This window comes from Aulonocara stuartgranti (assembly GCF_965226115.1).
Source record: "Aulonocara stuartgranti genome assembly, chromosome: 3".
Classification (NCBI taxonomy): Eukaryota; Metazoa; Chordata; class Actinopteri; order Cichliformes; family Cichlidae; genus Aulonocara; species Aulonocara stuartgranti.
The window spans coordinates 38,150,406-38,171,480 of NC_138941.1; the positions used below are offsets into that span (position 1 = coordinate 38,150,406).

The 21,075-nt window shown below is 41.6% G+C and overlaps 1 protein-coding gene across 7 annotated transcripts in view; it reads left to right on the plus strand.

Annotated features, from left to right (window-relative positions):
• arap2 (ArfGAP with RhoGAP domain, ankyrin repeat and PH domain 2) overlaps positions 1–21,075 on the plus strand; it is a 176,490-nt gene that overhangs the window by 133,363 nt on the left and 22,052 nt on the right. For all 7 annotated transcript variants that reach the window (XM_082526030.1, XM_082526031.1, XM_082526028.1 and 4 more), the window contains exons 19-24: positions 9,204–9,267; positions 9,834–9,997; positions 10,685–10,897; positions 11,116–11,221; positions 13,898–14,045; positions 16,510–16,587. In XM_082526030.1, the coding sequence (XP_082382156.1) occupies positions 9,204–9,267; positions 9,834–9,997; positions 10,685–10,897; positions 11,116–11,221; positions 13,898–14,045; positions 16,510–16,587 (773 nt within the window). The remainder of the gene's footprint in view (positions 1–9,203; positions 9,268–9,833; positions 9,998–10,684; positions 10,898–11,115; positions 11,222–13,897; positions 14,046–16,509; positions 16,588–21,075) is intronic.

Consider the following 21,075-nt stretch of genomic DNA (forward strand, 5'->3'; position numbering starts at 1 on the left):
TAATCCGCGATAGTCAATGCATGGCCGGAGGGTTTTATCCTTCTTTTCGACAAAGAAGAAGCCTGCCGCGACTGGAGAGGTGGAGGCCCGAATGAGGCCGGCAGCCAGGGATTCCGTGATGTACTTGTCCATAGCGTCTCGTTCTGGAAGTGAGATGCTATATAGCCGACTGGTGGGTAAAGGAGCTCCCGGGAGCAGTTCGATAGCACAGTCATAGGGTCTATGCGGAGGGAGTGACTGGGCGCGGGCCTTTTGAAACACCTCAGCTAGGTCGTGATAAACAGAGGGCACATTAGTTAAATCAGCTGATTCCAATACCCCAGAAGAGGGCGTTTCAACGCTTGGAGGCGAGGCTGCTTTAAGGCAGGTCATGTGGCAGTCCTCCCCCCACCCAGTGACACGCCCCTTTAGCCAATCTATGTGAGGGTTGTGCTGTTGTAGCCAAGGATGGCCGAGAACTAGTGGAGTGCGAGTTGCTTTAAACACCAAAAAACAGATTTCTTCAGAATGATTACCAGAGAGGGTGAGCTCGACAGGCTCCGTCACCAGAGTGATGTCTGGAAGGCGTTGACCTGACAATGCCGTAACACGTAATGCATGAGGCAGGGGCTCCAATAGTAACCCAAGTTGCCGGGCTAACTGACAGTCAATAAAGTTTTGTTCCGCCCCAGAGTCGATTAACACCGATAGGGAGCGGCTCTTAGAGTGAATGGAAAGCGTGGCCGGTAGTGTTAAACGGGGAGGAGCTTCTTCCTGGCTCAGCTCGCCCACCAGTACTCCTACCATCACTGGCGGGCGCGCCCTTTTGCCCGCGAAGGGCAGGTAGCCACAACATGTCCCCTGTGACCACAATAGAGGCACTCACCGGCGGTAATCCGGCGCTGACGCTCCGCCGCGGTGAGATGGGAGCCGCCCAGCTGCATGGGTTCCTCTCCGTCCCCGCTCTCGTGAGTCCGGGAGGGGCCGGCATCCGCCATGGCGCCGGTGCCAGAGACTCCCGCAGCCTCATGGAAGTTGTAGTTCCGCTGCGACCGGCGAGCCCGTAACCGCTCATCCACCTTAATGCACAGGGACATTAGCTCATTAAAGGAGGCAGGGAGATCACGCATGATTAGCTCGTCCCTTAATTCTTCTCTGACATTGTTCAGCAACGTGCTCCGTAGCGCCTCCTGATTCCACCCTGCCTCTTCTGCCAGAATCCAGAAGTCGATAGCGTAATCAGACATGCTTCTCCTACCTTGTTTGAAGTTGAGGAGACGGAGAGCAGCGGCCTCTGCCCCGGTGCCTGGGTTAAACACATTCTTAAACTTGGAGAGAAAGTCAGCGTAGGTGATGACAGGATCAGAGTTTAACACAACCTGGGCCCACTTTAGTGCACGGCCCCTCAGAAGTTGAACTAAATAAGTTATCTTCGCCCCATCGTTGCCATGAAAACGCTGCAGCTCGCGAAACGTCAGAGACACCTGAGCCAAAAATCCGGCGCATTTGTCAGACTCACCCGAGAATGGTTCCGGTGTGGGTAAAGGTCCGTCAGACGGCGTACCGACCCGCGGTGAGCTACCTGACGCTACGGCGGGCGGTGCCGCCTGGGGAGCCGGGCTGGGCGGCTGGGGATTCCCTGGTTGCGCATTTCCCTCCAGCGGTATTAACTGCGCCACTGCCAGGGTCAATGCGGCGACATCCTGCCGTAGCTGCCCGAGCATTTGTTCATGGCGGACCAGCGCGGCTTCCTGGGCGGCCAGAGCCCGGCCCACGGGGTCCTGTCCTGCGGGGTCCTGTCCTGCTGAGTCCATAATGGCTGGATCGTTCTGTTAAGGGTTCCGAAAGAGACTCAGGCGCAGGCCAGGGTTTCCCTTTAAGCGAAGAACAGTGCGTTTATTCACAGTGAACACAATCACCAAGTGGCTATGTACAATGTGCAGGGGGAAAAGGGTCCGGGTCGCCAGGGTCCGTGGGAAACAGGGTTAGGGGAAAAGGTGCTCCACACTTTCTGTACAAAAACTCCTCCTCAGTCACTCCTCTCAGAATCCGGTTCAAAAACGATCTAAACACAAAAGGTCGGGTTAGCGGGATAATAACAAAGGGCTTTCAAGATACAGGTTGGCAGATACACAAGTTTGACTGACGCTGATAGTTCAACGATCCAGCGAAGACTAGTGCAGACTCGCCATCTAAGTAGTGCAGTAATCAGCTGGGATCAGCGGCCGGTGTGGTGATGAGCAGGTGTGTGGGCCAGCAGCGGGAGCCCGCAGTGAGCATCGCCGTGGCGAGAGAGAGAGAGTGAGAGAGAAAACAAACCACAAACATATTGCCCAATAGAGGATTGACCAGCAGGGCACAGGGACCATGACAGTTTTATTCTTAATTGCCTCGACTGTCATTTATTCTCTATTCAGCCCAATGACTAAACATAATGATTTATTGATCCTTGCTAGTTATTCGGTATTCATTTCTCTTGGCTATGAAGCACTTGTAACTTGTTAACAGCAACAAAAAAGAATCATATCCCCAAAAGAATGAGAGTGCAATACGTCTTAAAACGGCTTCCCGGGGGCTCAGCTGTGTACTTGAGAGGAGATTGATCTTTTTGTGATTTCTTGTGTCAAGATATCTGCGGCACAAATAACAAGAAGCAAAGTAAAATGAGGAGAAAATGACAGATAGAGCTCGATAATCATTAACCTGTCACGGTGCACAAATCAGCCTTCCCACCCAGAACTTTGTGAAATGAAAGGTTTTCAAACAAGATAAGCACATTAAGTTTAAACTCATTCAGTGCGATTTTTCTCAGTGGATTTCTCTATCGGCACTGGCCTAAATAGAAAAAAAGGAAGTTAATCCCACTGCTCTGCTCAATCATCTAAAGTTTGAGATAGGCATCAGCACAAGACTGCTGTCCAGCATATTTGGCAGTCACATTTAAAATGTGTCCACAATGAGGTTTGTTTAAGGCAAAATTAGATTTTTAAAAAACTCATTTTTAAGATATGTAACAATCGCCGGTCACAGCTAACACGTGTTTCAAAGTCGCTGATAATTCATCTTTAAATGGATGCTAACGTTAGAAATAGCCAATTCGGATTAGACTAGAATTTTTCTCTTAATGACATGCTACAACGTTACATTAATATGTTATATGTCATTTGATTTTTCTGAACAGTATCAGTAAGTTTGAAGGTGCTGTTATGGAAAATGGGGAATACCATGTAAGTCCACTTTTCCAGATACATTGATGAAGGTCCTCCCTGGAATTTCTTTAACCTCTTGTAGCACTTTAGAGCTCAATTTGTAATAACATATACACAAGATTGCTTATAGGGTGCTTACAGATAACAAGATACAAATGGTGCCAAAACATCATGACACAGTCTTGTTTTTATAGGAACATAACCAGATTACGACCACTTGGCAGACAAGTTAGTCAGGTCTGCCATTTCAAAGAGACCAGTTGCAGACGACTTGCACTTCTCGGTGTAGTCTGACTAAGTTGCTGTCAACGTGTTGGCAAATCTATTTGTGTTTATAAATTAGACTTCAAATATTAGCAAACCTTTGCTAATCTGTCTGAAAGTGATTGCAGTCAGTTTGAGTCAGGCTGTGATTGGTTGGAGACAGGTTGCCTCCCACCAAGTAACCTGTGCAACTGCCAAATACCACAGTACCTGCCGATCACAAAGTAACCACACCCCAAATAATACCCCGCTTTATTGTCTTTACTGTAAATTAGAGCTGGGCGATATGAGATTTTTTCATATCACGATATGTTTTTTTCATTTCAGGCGATAACGATATCTATCACGATATAAGCCAAATAACTATATTTGTAAGATTTAAATGTGCCGTTGCTCACAAGTAAAATGTGAAATAATCAGCAGCTTGTTTTTAAATATTTATTTCCCATAATAAGTTCAACAGGGTAGATGTACTTAAGGAACATGAGACTTTTTCAGATAAATAAAGGCAAATATTGCAAACTACACAAAAGGCAGCCGCTAAAGCGTTTAAGTTTCAAAATAGAACAAACGAAATAGACTAAATTGTCAATTCCACTTAGAAACAAAATATTAATTCTAAAAATAAATCTTAGTTTGTTTTACAGAAGAACAGACAAAACTGACTAACTTTTGTCAATATCAAATAAACTGAGAACTAAAAAGAAATTCTCAATCTGTCCTTGTTGTATAGCTGAGCTTTTCAAACAGTTTTAACAGTTACTTTAGTCTGACAAAAGCCGAATGACGAATTAGCGCTTCCAGTCAGAGACTGAGGCTACGTCCACACGTACACGGGTATTTTTGAAAACTGAGATTTTCCGTTTTCGTTTTAAAAAATAATCCCGTCCACACATAAAGGGAGAAATGAAGGAAAACGCTGCTATGAACATGCCAAAGCAGCAGGTGGCGCTAGATTCCTAACCGTGCAGAAATGTTGGCCAATCAGAAGTCTAGAAGCCTCGGTGGGAAAAAGTAAACAAAGCTGGGGCATAGAAGCAGAACCGAGTCGTATGTGTGGACGGACAGTAACTGTGTGTGTATATGTAAGCATTTAAACACTGCAGAGAGTAGAATTAACAGTATTGTAGAAATTCATTTCACCGAAACAATAACGTGGCGCACAGTGTGACGCATGCACCAGTTTATTGTATTTCCAGACTTGCTTTCGGCACAATTTACAGTGCACGCTACTCTGTTTTTTGTCAGACTTGAAATAGCCGAAATACCTTCACACTACGGAACTTCTATGGCTCTTCCGTTCGACAATCTCTCCGGCATTGGAACCGTCATCTGTTTTCTCTTCGGTCACGCTCGGTTGATTTTTCTAGTCGGCACACTCATTTCCTCCATTATGCGCTGGCTGCTTCCCAAACAAACACACGTGCGGCTTGGCACTTGTGCTGTACGTAACAAGTCACGCGACGTGACGCTGCGGCTGTAATTGGTTCGGCTCTGCGCTACTGAATTTGGATCGGCTGACCTTTTTTTTTTTTTAAGAGGACAAGAGCGGCGAGGTCTATCGCGATAGCTTAATTTCTCTATCGAGTAAAAGTTATATCGCGATACATATCGTTATCGTTCTATCGCCCAGCTCTACTGTAAATAGTTCCATATTTTTCAAAATGAATATCTGTATGCTATAACAGTGATTGAGACACAGACAGTAAAAAAGATGAATATAGCTTGTGGAAGTCCCTTAAACCTGCATTTTTTTAATGGTCAGCAGGGGGCGACAACTCTAGTTGCAAAGCCTTTTGGCTGCATAGAAGTATATGGAAAAAGGGCCCTCTACTCTCTTGCTTAGTGAGCTCAGTAAACACGATCCTGATGATTTGAGTCGTTTACAGTTCATATTGAATAAAACATAAAGTTAATTTTTAAGTGTTGGTCAGTATTTGAGTCAGAAAGAAGATAAGTCGAGATCAGTGGCTACCAACTTGTCAATTGCAAGTCATTAGCCAATAAGCATGCAGTGTTATCAATCCTACAGTCTGATTCATGATAGCTATGCTCATCTTTTATTGTATGACTGAGATGAATCATTTTTCTAAAACATATAAATAGTCTGACAAACAGACTTTTATTTACAGTATCTTTCCATGCCATAGACAACCAGCAGGAGTTGCAAGTACAGGGAAAAAATAAAAACAATCCACTTTCTTTCTTTCCAGTTGTATTTACTGACAGCTCAGTTCCTAAAACACCACCGTGTGTAATCAGACCCGAAGCCCTGCAGAGGTGGGACGGTCATATTGTGAGCTTATCACATAATACTTGTAAAAATAAAAAGGGGAATCAAAATGCGCTAATGGAAATGTGGATTTAAAATTGCTCACATTTTGTGAACAAAAACTTAATGAAAATTTCCTCCAGGAAGCTCAGCGCAAATTAAAGAGAGAACAAGGCCGCAGAATTAGTTCCTTATCACACAAACATATTAAGTAATAAAACATTTCCAACTGAGCTGTAAGATGGATAAAAGAGGATTGCTGTGTGTTTGTTCAAACGGCTATGACAAGTGTTTTACATTTACCTGATAACACTGTTAATAAACCTCTCTCAAGTCAATATCAGTCTCTGAAGTTCTTTGCTTTCCCCTTTTGTTGCTTGGATCAGAATGAAACACTGCGCCCTTGAAAATCTGCCAAAGAAAATAAAAAGCAAATTACTTGTTAAGAGAGACTTTTGGGGATTAATAGTTTTTGCTGTTTAGCTCAACATACAAAGGCCTATACGAGTACAAAGGATTTGCTAGCCAAAATAACACTGTGATGTGTAATGCTTTTACCAGTCGTCTATCTCGCTTGTGCCAACAAATTGAATTGTGTCTGTACAGATTATTGATCAGTCTGTTAAATATTCAGTAGAGGAAATTGAAAAGTTTTTTTCTTGTCACTCTAAAGTAATGACAGTTATGGATATTTCACACAAAGAATAAACTACACACATAGGAATTCTTATTTTTTTCCCCTCAGGGTACCGAGAGTCTGACTGAACCAGATTAATAGTGGGGTTAGTTTTAGCACGACTGAAAGCAAAGGGTAGAAAAAGGTAGAAAATCAATATAACTCGACTTGTATAGCTTTCCAATTTATAGATTATATCTTGTTTGTTTAATCCTGGAGAAACAAAGTGTGAAGGACACTCTAAAGTTGAGTTAAAGTAACCAGCAGTCCTTGTAGAAGCACGTCTTTCCCGTCAGCAGCCAGCTTATTGCCATCGAACAGTTATTTTAGGACCGAGCTCCTGCCTAAATCAATGAGGCGAGAGCCATAAGTTTTATTTCAGAGGTCACCGGGATGCAAAAACCTTCCCACAAAACGCAGTTTGAAAGTGTTTATCTTCCAAATGATGTTCCTCCTCTGTGTACACAGCATTAACTTAACATTGTGTGCCAACCAGTCCATCACCCTTAGCTTATTCTACCAGAGTCCTAAATAAATACAATGATTGATTTTTGATTAATTAAAAATCCAATACTCCAAAGTATCTATGGATTTTCATAAAACGTATATGTTATTTATATACTTGTGTATACTTGTGTATGCTTTGCCTGATTTTGCTGCTTACCGTGTTTGTGGTGTTCCAAAAACATGTGTTACACAGTGCCCTCCGGTGGGCAAACTATGCAACATCAACACATAACAGAAGCTCTTTACTTTTAAAACTTTCACTTTCAAATTGGCCAATAGAAAGTAATAGCAATAACAGCAGCCTGCTGATAAATTGGTCAGGCTCAAATCATGTACCTCAGTCCTCAATCACAGAGAACTAGTCTTGTTAGGGACCATCTGGCAACAACCGGTAGTTAGGGAAAAATGAGTCATTGCCAGAGGTTGCTGCCCTTTTAACACAGGCCTGGTAGAGACTGGTCACTTGGTAAACATGTATATTTCCTGACCAGTTAGCGACTGATTGCTTGCAGTCGCTAGCATGAAACTGGTCACACAGAAGTGCACAGCGCTGTACTGAAAACCTTGTGATTTTTTTTGGTCCTCAGTAGGTTGCCGCGGTCACCAATAGTTTGCATGGAAGATCTCAGCTAGTCTGCAAACACTCGCAAATTACTTGCCAACTAGTAGTGAAAAATACAATGCAAACAGGAAACGGAGAACATTTACCTTCATAGGCAAGGTGTGTAAAGCGCTTTGAGTGCTCAGAGTAGAAAAGCGCTATATAAGAACCACTTCATTTACCATAGAGAAATTGCACTTTTTCAAATGTTTTGGTAGCAGCAATACGTTTTACTTGTGTCGAAAATTATCCGTTTCCAGTTTGCATTATACATTATTTTACAGATAAGCTAGCATCTTCCATGGCGACACCCACTAACCACCCACCAATTGGTTGGGCAATGTATATGTTTAGTGATCAGATTTTTCTAGGTGGTCACCAGCTGGTGTCTAGGCCTTAGTAACTGTGGTTTTAAGTAAATAATATTTAAATAAGTTGGTAAACTATGGATTCTCCTATATATTTCTATGCAGGACACTTTGAGTGCCACATCCCTGCTGTTACAAGCTATAGCACACGTATAGGATAGCTTTTTTATGGATACAGTCAGCCAAGAAGAAACCAAATACACTCTTATATCCATCTGTACTTTAGTAATGAGTAGATACGCCCACCACCACACTATAGAAACTGAATTTCAACTACACACAAAATTTTGACCATCTGATTGGCTGTTTGGGGCCAGCGCTGCTATTTTTACTGTTACTTACTAGATTTCTACACAGGATTTGTCTCTGTGAGGAGAAACGAAGCGAAAACACTCATTTCCCCCCGATTTTTAATCTTCTGTAACAAAGCATGTAATTGTATAGCAAGTGTTTCTACTGAGGTACAGACCAATCTCCAAAATTCAACAGTTCTTTAAGGTGAAGTCCTGCTTCTTTTTTCGATTTTGTATCTTTCTGTCTATATATGTGAGCACAACCAGTGCTCGAGTGTGATGAAAGTGCCAGATGTTGTTGCTAGGAGATTTGTGCAGAGCCTCATATCTTTTTTTGTACTTTCTCTGCTGCGTGTGATTGTTGCTATGATCCAAGCAGCTGTTTGAAGCCCCAGAAGAGATTATGGCAGAGCGCTCGAGTCCCTGAGCCCAGTTTCTGTGGATCATACACTCTTATTCCGATTTCAAAAGATTGATTCTGCAAAAGAGGAATGCCAGTAACCTTGTATCTGTTTTCCTTTCCTTTCTGTCTTTTATTTGATGTCTTAAATACTGCGCACAGTGCAATCTTGTTTAGTTGCATTTCAACCAAATTTATGTAAACCTTGATGACAAATGAAACCAGTGTTTACGCCCCACTTCCCTCGCTTGTTTAACTCGGCCGTCAGACGCTCGCACACAGCCTGAAATCATGTTTCCCATTACAACAAGGAAACGCTATTAACTCCAATGCATTTGGCATTTTCCATCACTGCACTGTTTTCTCACTTATCTCATTTTCCCAGTGTATACCTACACCTTTGAAAAGCCCAGTCAGATATGTCTAGATATATTTTAGCAGGGTGTTATTTAACTGATTTAAACAGCAAATGTATACTTAAGAGCCGATGAATGAATGCATCACCTCTCAAGTTCCATGGCGAAAGTTTTCTCAGGCTTTGGAGTGAGATCAAATAATTCTAAAGATGTTGCTCATTTGAATGTATGCCTGCATTTTCTAAACCTTGTTGCCTTTTTTTTTAACCCCACTCCAGCTGTCTCCACACATACTGAGGGTGAGGACAAGATCCAAGTCCTGCTGATGGTGGCGTGTGGAAGGTATGTCTCTAAGGGGGGGAGAGGGAGAGGAAAAAAGCCTGTGCTAATTGGAACTGTATTAGCAATACAGCAACAATATGCTTTATGCGGTCCTGTTAGCTTCAACTCAGCCTTTTGTCTTGTTAGTCCAAATGCACCTTACCTACTGTAACCATCCAAGGTAATTAAAACCTCGCCTCAGTTAGAGAGAAGGTGTGAGATGGCACGTAGCATCGCAGGCCTCGCACAAGCCAACCAGTTTAGTCTCGCTTTTAGCGTTGTGCAATAAAACTTCGTCTTTAATTGCTGTTTGTTTGTATGTTTTGTTTTTTTTTTCTTTCTTTTTTTTTTGATCAAACCTACTGGGAAACCAGCGGTTGTTTATAGACGTGTGTTCTGTAGAAGCTCTTTGGATTCCTTTAATCATGTCGGTTGTTAATTTAATGACTTAGCAGCGCGTTTATAAATATATGAACTTAAGGTCATCGAATAGGAAGCGCCGTGTTGTACGGGCAAATCACAGGATGGCATTCTTCACCAGTAATTACTGTGTTTCTGTCTCTCTTTTTTCACATATATATAAATAGAACAGTTTACATTCATGGCTTCAACAAGATGGATTTCACCGTGTGGCACTCTGCTATCAAACTGGCTGCTGGCACAGACGGCAATGCGCTCGGCGACCAACAGCTGACTAAAAACGGTGTTCCTATTATAGTCGACAGCTGCATTGCTTTTGTCACTCAGTATGGTGAGCTACATTGTATCTCTCAGCTAAAAGAGTTTGTTGTTTTTCTTTAATTTGAAAAAAGAAAGTTCTGCATTACTATTATTATGATTTCCCCTTGAGCAGCTGATTCATCCAGTGCACTGTGTTGCGATGAGAGTTTCATGCTTTCTAATGTTGTCTGGCAATGCGCTGCCATTATCCTATCTCTTCCCTTTTAAAAAAACAGTTTTAGAAGTGTGGAAAATAAATGTAGCACAACTGCACTCTGCTGTTAATCAGAGGAACGCTCCATACAAAGTTAGAAACTGCATCATACAGAGTCCTGGCTTGGTTAATGTATGGTAACTGTGGACTTTTACAGTGTCACGGTAAGTAGTGTGCTGTATAATGAGGGATTGGAATAAAAGTTAACTCTGAGTGAGACTGTGAAATGGCACAGAAGGTTAATATACCTTGCACTGACAATTTTATTCCACCTGCAATTTAGATTCAAATGTGCTTATGCAACGTTGTTAAATCCTACAAGTCACACTGTCCATAAGGCTGCTTACTTTTCTATAAATGCATCCTGTCATATAGAAAATCTACATGCTGTCATTTTCTCTTGGAGATGCTACACGGCAGAGCTATTTGTCATTTGGATAGAACATGTGCAGAAGGAAGGTGGCGATTTCTTATTAATCAGCTGTCTTCTGACACTGTACCCAGGTTTGTGCCAGGAGGGAGTCTACCAGAGGCCTGGGAATCCTGGTCGAGTGTCTCACCTCCTGGAGGAGTTCACCCATGATGCCCGTAATGTGAAGCTGAGGGAGAAGGAGCACCAACTTCAGGATGTGACTGACACGCTGAAGAGCTTCTTGTCTCAGGCAGAAGATGCACTACTGACCAAGGAGCTCTATCCATACTGGGTGTCAGCTCTGGGTGTGTGAGCTTTCTGGCATGTGGGATGTCAAACACTATAAAGTCTGCAGAGTTGTAGGAAAGAGAGAAATGCACAAGTCCACCATGCTAAACTGTGTGAATTTGCAGAGTAATTTTAAACATATTGTAAAAACCCTTTTGTGGCATGTGTTTGAACATAAGCTTTTGTACTTGTGTTTATTCATTTTATTATATTTCTTCTCTGCTTGGTTCGGTAGATGAGAAGAGCGAAAGGCAGAGAGTGAAGAAGTACTCCGCTTTCATAGAGAGCTTGCCAAAGATAAACAGGTCAACCCTTGAAGCCCTGCTGCAGCATCTTTACAGGTAAAAACGCACGAGATCACAGGCATCGAGCTCTGACATGTTTAGCATTTGTGTTAGTGAAGCTGTTTTATTACAAAGGTCAACTTTTACATTCTGGGAGGGAAACTTTAAGGGTTTTTAAAAACTCGAAACCCGAGGCGCAAAGACGACTTAAACAACATTGTGTTAATAAAAATAACACAACACAGTAAATAAGATGATAGAGCTGGTTTCTAACCACTAACCCTGTACTCTAAAATGCATCTTCTATTTATGTATGCTCGCTATCCACACTAATTATGTGCTACAGATGGAGCAGTGGAAACTGCTGCACCTACACAGTGCAGACAGAGTGGGTGAGACACAGACAGAGAGAGAGAGACCAGGGACTATTTTTTAATAACCATAAATAAGTGGAAGGATATCAGCCTACCAGATAAACCTGTTGAAAATCCTAGCATTTGCCAGATTCCTTATTTCTCTGTAGTTTTTTGTAGCTGTTTTTATGCATGGAAAACAGCTAAGCTCATAAGCTAATTAGTTGCATTAGCTAACCAAATTTATCCTACCTGTGCTTAGACTTCACAGGGAGGTATATATTTTTTCTGCTATAATCTAATTTTATTTAAATGTTTGTGTTTAAACAAACTTTAATTCTCTAAAAAATTATGTTCAGTGGAAGGGAAAACAGTGCTGAATGCTAAGAAGATAGCCTTAGCCGTTTAAAAGTAGCACATCTAGCTGTTTCAGAGCATCACCACACAGCTAGTTAGCAGCTAAAAGCTAAATGAACCTATTTGTTAGCAAGCTAATGTTGCTAGTCAGTGCTGAGATTTGGCTTTCAAACATTACTCATAGCTTTCTGGATTATATGTATTTTACATATTTTGCAAAGTGCAGTCCAAATGCCGTAGCATCAGCTTACACAGATATAGTAACTGTTAGGAATAAAATGATTAAATAAAGCTGGTTTTTATGATTTTTATATACACATTGCGATTTGCTCATGAAAGAGTTAGCACTGTGTTTTTTTTGAGGGTGGGAAGCTTCATTCAGCGCTATGACTGAATTGAATTATTGTGATTGATGTAGAGTGCAGAGGTTTTGCAACATGCTTACTTATCATGACTAGTTAACAGTTAGGATGATTTTTAACTTGGCGCCGAGCTACCTCAATGAGCTTCTCAGGTTACACCTGTCAGAGCACTTAGATCCTTTGGATCCTTGAGTTATCAGTAACAAAAAATGCCCACGGCACACACAGGCAAAGTTGAGTGCCAGACAACTTAAGTTTTGCCATCCATTGTTTCACTTTTTATCACTGGTATCAACTTCTGTCTCCTGGGGCCAGCAGCACAATGCAGCAGTTAGTCATCTTTTGGTTGTTAGCAGATGGATATGACACGAAAACATCTTCACGCAGTGTAAAGTCAAAGGAGAACCAGGGTCACATCTGCATGACCCAGCATCTTCGTGATGCACAAGTTTTTCTCTTACTTACTGCAGCAAAGTTTAAAACCAGCCTAATTAGTTCGACCACTTTTGCAGCAACTTGTTGGCACTAATTGGGATTAAAAACCCATTCTTTGATAGCTACTTTGCAATATTATGCATTTGTAAGTTGTCCTAATGTTCTTATCTGACCTTGTTGCTGATGAAACAAGTGTGGCTCTGCAGAGGCCGCTCTGCATCACAGACAAAACGAGCATAGCGGTTCAAAGGTCATGAGGCCCGAGCGGCCCTCTGGTTGCTGCTTGTCGCCTGCTGATTAGCTGCATTGTTTCCTCTATTCCCCTAATGACCCCCGTTTTTTTTGTTTGCTTTTTTTCCCTCCATCTGACCAATACTGTTAAATATTCTTTCAAATTAAGTCTGTTTGCTGAACAGTGAATGCACTGAAAAGTTGTTGTGGGGGAAAAACAAACCAAGCTGAGAAGAAAAAGATTGTTTTTGTGAAGTAACAGTGTCCTTCGGTTGAAAGCGATGAATCAATTCCATATTGTTTCTAGCGAGCGCTGGCATTTTTCAACTGAGACAGATTGTGTGGCTCATTATTAAAGACTCAGGCAATTAGCAAACACATAGCTGAGGTCTACAAAACGAGCGGCGCTATTTCTGGCTGTGCGCTGCTTTTTGTTATTTTTCCCTCAGTTGGTTACACCGCTGAATTCTCTACTTCTTCACCTCTGGATAATTTGAACTGTGGAGATTTCTAGTAATAAATTACAGCCGTCTCGCGCGTTGTGGACTGAAACTACTGATTTACTGTTTGTTTTACCTGGAGTGGAAATGCAGAGACAAACAACACAGAAGATACAGAACCAAAGAAAAAGCTTGCACAACTTTGATACTGTGCTGCAGCTACAAAAAACCCTTCTTCCACCTCTTATGTTGTTTTTTAAATATAAGCACACTGCTGTCTTCGTGTATCATTCACTCGATTTCCCTTGGAAACCTGCAGTGGATAGATTTAGCTCCTTTTGATATAGATTGTTTAGAGAAGACTTAATTGACTTGATGCTTAATTTGGAGCGAGGCCCGATGTTTCATTCAGCTCTCTGTGTGCTCGTGCCACAGCGAGTAGTATGAGTGGGTTTTAGAGGCCACGAGAGCGATTCAGCAAAAGATATGAGCCACTCGTGTCGACCTGCGGGTACATTAAGGGATTTTCTAAGCATGTTTCTCTCTGTTATTCAGGATCCAGCAATGCTCCCACCTGAACCGCATGCCAAGTGAAAAACTGGCTTCCGTTTTCTCCTCCTGCCTGTTCCAGACTCGAGGACAAACCACACAGGAAATTAGTGTGGTCCACGACCTAATCAGCAACTACATTACGCTCTTCAGTGTAAGTCTGAAATGTTCTTGTGGGGTTTTCTTTTCTTTTGTGTTGATAACCACGAAAAACCGATTGGACTGAGCTCAGCTGCTTGACATGGATCTTCCTCTTGTACCTTAGATAACATCCAGTTTTTATCACATAAACACACATTGCACAAGTTATAAAAAAAACAAACAACCAAAAAACAAAAACAAGACGGTTGGTACATTCAGTAATATTCAACTCAGGTTATTGCCGCGTTGTGTTATTGCCAAATGTACGCTGCACAGACAGGTGGCACAGATTATATTAATAAAGGAAAAACAGGTCACCTAGAACAGAAAAGTAACAGTGGACTCTGTGGTTCAGGACATGTTTGGTCGAAGTAAAAAACGAGCCCAGCCTTGTAAAGCTCTCTTCTATATGTGTGGAGTCTTTCTGGTATCACCAATATATCTGATGCTATCTTTAGGACTAAACGGCCATTTTTTCTCTTGTTTCTTGTTTTCTGTTGTTGGGTTAAACAACTTTTAACTGTGATTAAAGTTAATGTGCTGTTTATCTTTCGTGCCTGGCTCACGTGATTATAATCTGGACTTCTGCTTGTTAAACAATATAAAGAAATGCAGATGCCTCCATACGATCCTCTTATACCTCAAATGAACAACAAGGTACCCTAGCAGATTAATAATAGTCAGACACTGGTAATAAATGACATAAATAGCTTTGTATTTGTGGTCTAATATATATATAGAGAATTTATCGTTTGTACTTTTAAACATTGCAGAGGACTTTGAACTGTAGAAGAAGCAAAGACATCCTCACTTTTTAGACCTGCTTTGCTTTGAGCTGAGCTTCAAACCCACGGGAGTTTACATTTCATATGATGCATCTTACATGAATCAGTCTCTCAAGTTAAAACTTGTCCGCGACCTCCTTGCGACTAAGAAATATCAGTGGTTTCCATGTGATTGCATTGAATGTCTTCACACAGTAGTTACCATGACACACTTTTGATTGGAGGGTAATTACCCAGGTTGCCTAGTTGGACCAACATGCTCCAGGTAACCGTTGTCCAACTCGGACCGACAGCAGTCACTCTCAGACATATTGGCCAAGGTTTGCAAGTAATTATCATCTAATTTATAAATGCAGACAGATTGACAACATAATGCAATTAATTAGAGTCACACTTGAGTGTAACTCATATGTGGCGCCTCTCTTTGCAGTAAGGCACTTCAATTAACTGGTTGCCAACTGGGTGTATTCCCATGATATTCCTATATTTTGGGAATTCTCCACACCGTGAAGGCAGCGTGGTGTTTTCTTTTCTTTCTTTTTTTATAAGGATAAAAATCTGGCCTTCATTTGAAAACTGGGTGAAGAGTCAGAAAAATATAGATCTTATCCTGCGAACGCTGTCATGTTTCGCACAGTCAGTGTCAGACGTGTTTATCATTCATCCTGTAACACAGGATAGAAGCTGTAATGAATGTGTAGACAATCAATGGCTGAGTAAAAAAACCGAAACAAAGTATCCAGATATTACCATATTGCATATCTAAACCAAGCTGCAGGCATGACTTTATTTACACTTTCTTACAACCATCTGGGGAGCTGAAGTGTTGTTGCCAAATCTCCACAACAGGCTTGACTTTGCTGATGTGTGGATGGGAAAGAGGGGGGGGAGCTCAGGATCAATGTTACCCTTGGAGAGCTGCCTGGCTTATGGGATACGCAGCACCGACTGACTGTTAATTCCCTTCGGAACGCCCGGATCCCTCTTTTTCTAACGTAAAAGGAGGTTCATTCACTCCAAATCGGTTGGCGACGCCATCATTCGCATGACAAATAGCCATTAAGCCCAACCAATCATGAGCCCAATAGCGCCGAATACGCTCAGTGTGACCATAAAACGAGAGACGCTTCGCCAATTAAAGCACCAGTTCTGTGGTGGCTTCTGTCGACGGCGCCCATTATCAGGCCTAAACACACACACATACACGCGATGAGTTTCCCAGTTTGTTTGGATTTTATTTTCAACCCCAATCTTTGCTGCCACTCGTATAACTCCAACAAAGGAAATTGTTCTCTGAAAATGATAATGATGTTTAAAAAAAAAGTTGGATTGGAGAAAAAAAAGTCATTTCCCACACAGAGCTTTATGAAAGAAGAGAGTATTCAGTGTCGAGCACTCATCGCAGCCAACTTTCTCTTTCAAAATGAGGTTTTAGAAGTGTTAGCTGAGCAGCTCACTCTTTCCCAGGTTTAATCTGCTCCTCCACGTATCGCATTTAAGCGCTGAAATTAATATGACCATCAAAAATGGCTGCAGGATTCTATCAAGCAAGATGATGTTTCTCAAGTGCGGTTTACCTGATTAGAAACTTTTCTCTGGCTCAGTCTGAATTGACGTGTGTTTGTGTGTGTGTGTGTGTGTGTGTGTGTGTGTGTGTGTGTGCATGTGTGTTTTGTGATGCTTTTTCAACAGGTCAGTGAAGACCAGGTGCAACAGATGGAGAGAGAGAATAGCTTCATCACACGCTGGAACGACAAGAAGGACACGACAGTAGGTCGACCCGCAGAACCCGAATGGAAATCACAAATGGGTGTTCAGTGTGTGTGTGTGTGTGTGTGTGTGTGCATTGATTTGCCTGCGTGCGTCAGGGACTCTAAAATGTGGGATTCGTTTGAACAGGTTTCCTGTTTTTCTGGCAGAAATGAAGGGAGAGGCAGGAGCAGGCGGGTGAGGAAAAAGGGCTTTGTTCCTGTTAACCTTTACAGCAGGTACTTTATGCCTGGATGCCTCAGCCGAGAAAAACATTTGATTCAGATAACTGTGGAGGAAAAAAAAGAGGGAAAGCAAGTGCTATTAGAAAGCCGTCGGAGGTGAAAATTGGGATGAGGTTTTGATTTTGGATGTGAATTCGGAGGTCTTAAAATAGGAAAGTTATTAGTTTTTTCATTAAGAGCAATTATTTAGTGTAATTACAAGTCAGCGTGGAGAACATTTCTCTGCGGAGATAATAGGTATGTTTATTTTAGGGATGATTTGAAATTTTAGCAAAGTTAAAAACTTTGCTTAAAGTCATTTAATGTTACATTAACCATCTTGTTTTACTGACTCTGTTTGATCGTTTATGATCACTCGCTGGCTTTGCTGTAAAGGCCACTGCCAGACCGTGGAGCAAAAGCTAAAGAGCAATTGAAGTCGGTCTGTGCCTGATACGAAGGTGAAAAGTTTAAAGCAGTAAACTGAAATGTCCATAATATTGATCTTTGTTATGCAGAATCGCCTTCCACTTGCACTCCGCTTCTAGAAATATGGAAAAAGTTGGTAAAGATGAGATTTCCCACCCACAGATAAATGCCACTCTTGTGGTTATGTATGCATGGGGTGTATTTATAGTGATGTGTGGCTCAGCTTTACATAAGCCATCATGTAAAAAACAGCACTTCAGTTGCATTTTTTTTTTCAACAGGCTATCTGAAAATGGTAAAAACTGCTTTTCAGCTCTGGGTTGTTACCAAAAGGGCAGAACTCTATTAAATGCAACGGTCATCATTCATCCTGTTTTTTTTCTAAACAGCAACTGTTTCAGGATAATGTTGCATTATTATAAAAACCATCAACATTCAGTCTATAGATTCCTCTGGAGTGGAATTAATCAACAAACTCAAGAATGTGAGAATTAATTTTTATCCTGCACGGGTGGGTGCTGCTTCCATCTCTGCAAAGTCGAGCAAACCTTTAAAAAGAGAAGCAGCTAAATAAAGCTCCTGAGACACAGGAGTAGATTTCACAAAAAACTTTTATAAGAGCATGCTGACCTTTGTTAATTAGCACTAAAGTATAATGTACAACTGAATCTAATGGAATATAGCTTCTAAAGTATTGGGGGTAAGATAAATCACCAAATTGACTGGGGTGTTGATGCCAGTTTTCATGTCACTTCATCATAAAGAGCTTTGAACAGCGTCAGCCAGCATGGCTGTAGTCTAAAGAAGAAACTGAGCGACTGTGTGTGTAGCCTAGGCAGAAGCTGAAGTATGAATAAGAAGCTTTGCAGGACAAATGGCTCTTGGGTTTTCACTCGAAAACCACGAGACGATTGTCTCAGAGGACTCGGGGCCCTCCAGGTGAAGGTTCTGACCTCATCTGTTTCGTCTTCAAGGAAGAATGGCAAGAAGACAGCCAGCAAGTGGATAGTATAGTTCGACTTAGGGAGTGAGTAAATCAGTGATATAATGAGGTGCGAGACATTGTCATGCCTTTTAAATTCGAAGTGCCACTTGAAAAATCGATGCTTGCATTTACAGCCAGGCCGAGGACGGCTTTGGTTAGAGAGATTAGAAATGGCTTCATTCTTTACTCCATAATCTCCTTAAAACCCTTTAAAACATTTAAACTTCCCTTTCCTTTTCTCTACAGTAATCAGCATGTTTTTTCCCCTTTAATTATCTTGCAGCCCACAGCTGTAATGTTTGTAAAGTGGTCCCGGTATTCCTCCCAATACACAACAACGAAGGGGAAGGAGGAAAGCAAGATGGCCCCATATCTGTGTGTGACATTTTCACAATTACAGCTTTAGCTCCATTGGTTTGAATGACTGTAATTTTTGTGTCATTTGAGGGCCACAGGAGTCAGAAGTGGCTTCCTTCCCTCTTTTCAATGCGATAGTTCTCCCAGCACAAAGCCAATAATGGACCTCAGTTCACCTGCACATTAAAATGACAAAAGAAAAGTAACTGTAATTTCAAGATATCTAAGAAAAAAGAACCCTTGTCGTGCCCACTTAGTTGTTAATTCTCTTGAGACAGATTACTGCTCCCGCTGCATTGCCAGAAATCCAGATTAGGTGCTATAGCTATGACCCTGTATCTCAAAAATATAAATTCATTTTCACGTTTTCACTTAACTTTTTTAGTTTTTCACACTGCCGCTTTTTAATTTGATGAGCAGAGGATTAAAGCTCCAGCACTTGGAGAAAGGTGCTGTGATTTGTACCGACAAGCGAGACATTACTTGGAATTTGACCTCTTTGATGTCGGGCAGATTTAAAAACTCTTTTTTTAAAAATTTTGCATAGCTTACATTGAATTAGAAAACTCTCTTCTTCTCTTTGTGTTTCTGCAAGTGAAAAATGAAAGTCAGAGTTACGGGGATTATTTCTGAAACGTGCATGTTTCACATCATCAATCAAATTTTAATATTACGCAAAAACAACCTGAGTAAACACAAAATTCAGTTTTTAAATGATGATTTTGTTTATTAAGGCAGAAAAACTATCCAAACCTACCTGGCCTTGTGTGGAAAAAATAATTGCCCCCTAAACCTAATAACTGGTTGTGCCACCCTTGGCAGCAAGAACTGTAATCAAGCATTTGTGATAACTGGCAGTGAGTCTTTCACATCACTGTGGAGGAATTTTGGCCCACTCGATTCTGCAGAATTACTTTAATTCAGACACATTGGAGGATTTTTCATCATGAACAGGCTGTTTAAGGTCATACCAAAGCATCTCAAACAGGTTTAAGTCCACACTTTGACTAGGCCACTCCTGAACCTTCGTTTTTGTTTTTTGGGCTTTTTTTTTTTTTTAGGCCATTCAGAGGTCGACTAATGGTGTGTCTGGATCATTGCCCTGCTGCAATAACCCAACTGCTCTTCAGATTCAAGGCATGAATAGAGAACAGAACTCATATTTCCATCAACTATGGAACGTACGTTAGTTTGTTTAGTTAGTTAGTTTTACTCCAGATGTAACAGGAATCAAGCCTTCCAACAAGTTCAGCTTTTGTCTCGTCAGTCCACCGAATATTTCCCAGAAGTCTTGGGAATCATGAAGATGCTTTTTGAGATGCTCCTTTGTGTTCTTTTTGGTCAGCAGTGGTTTTCTTCTTGGAACTTTCCAGTGGATGCCATTTTTTCCCAGTCTCTATGTTATGGTTTAATCATGAAGTCTGACTTTAACTGAGACAAGTGAGGCAGTTCTTCAGATGTTCTGCGTTTTTTGTGACCTCCTGAATGAGCCATTGATGCTCTTGGAGTATTTTTGGTAGGTTGGTCACTCCTGGGAAGGTTCACCACCAGAGATGGGCAGTAACGCATTAGTCACATGTTACTGTAAGCCAATTACTTTTTTCAAGTAACAAGTAATGTAAGGCAGCGGTCCCCAACCGGTACCGGTCCGTGAGTCGTTTGGTACCGGGCCGCGAGAGTTGAGGCTCAGGTGTGAAATGTATGGTTTTCAGGGTTTTTATCGGTTTTCAGCGTTATTTTGTTACCGTTTTTATCGTTAACTTGGTTTTCCTGGGTCTTTTCACACGTGTTATGAATAAATCTTCTTTTTTTCAGTACCGGTACTAGTTTTATTTTGTTGTATTTATCCGCGACACCTTAAAGTCCAGTCCATGAAAATATTGTCGGGCATAAACCGGTCCGTGGTGGTTGGTGACCGCTGATGTAAGGGATTACTATTGTAATTAGATTCCTGTTACTTTCCCGTAAGCACCCTGCGTTACTGCGTTACTAAACCATCATGATTTTGTTTGTGAGAGTGCCTCATGACAACGACGTAAGCATGTGCGACGTCCGTGGCAACAACAGTTGTGTGTAGATCGAAAATGAATAATGTGGAGTGTTGGAGAGAGTACGGCCATGCAGCGTTTAAAGCGTGGATGTACTGACATTTCTTTAAGTTTTAGTTGACAAAAACGTTATAGTGTCCGCTGTACAGTCTGCGTGGGAAGAAAACTTCTTTCTACAGGGAAAAATTTACCTTCAAATCTGAGCAAGCACCTAGCAAGCTGCGACAGGAATGTGAAATTCACAGAGAAACCCCCGGATCCTCCCACCGACATGACCGCTATGGCACCGGGCAAATCTCTGCCTGCTCTACTCCTGCCAAACGGGAAAATAGATTTAAGAGCGACTGAACTTAGTGCCATTGAATCTTTGATTTTATTTATTTTTTGCTGTCTCCAAAAGTTGATTCTGTTCATCTGGACGTAGAGTTTTGTGGGAGAAACGTTTCGTCACTCATCCAAGTGACTT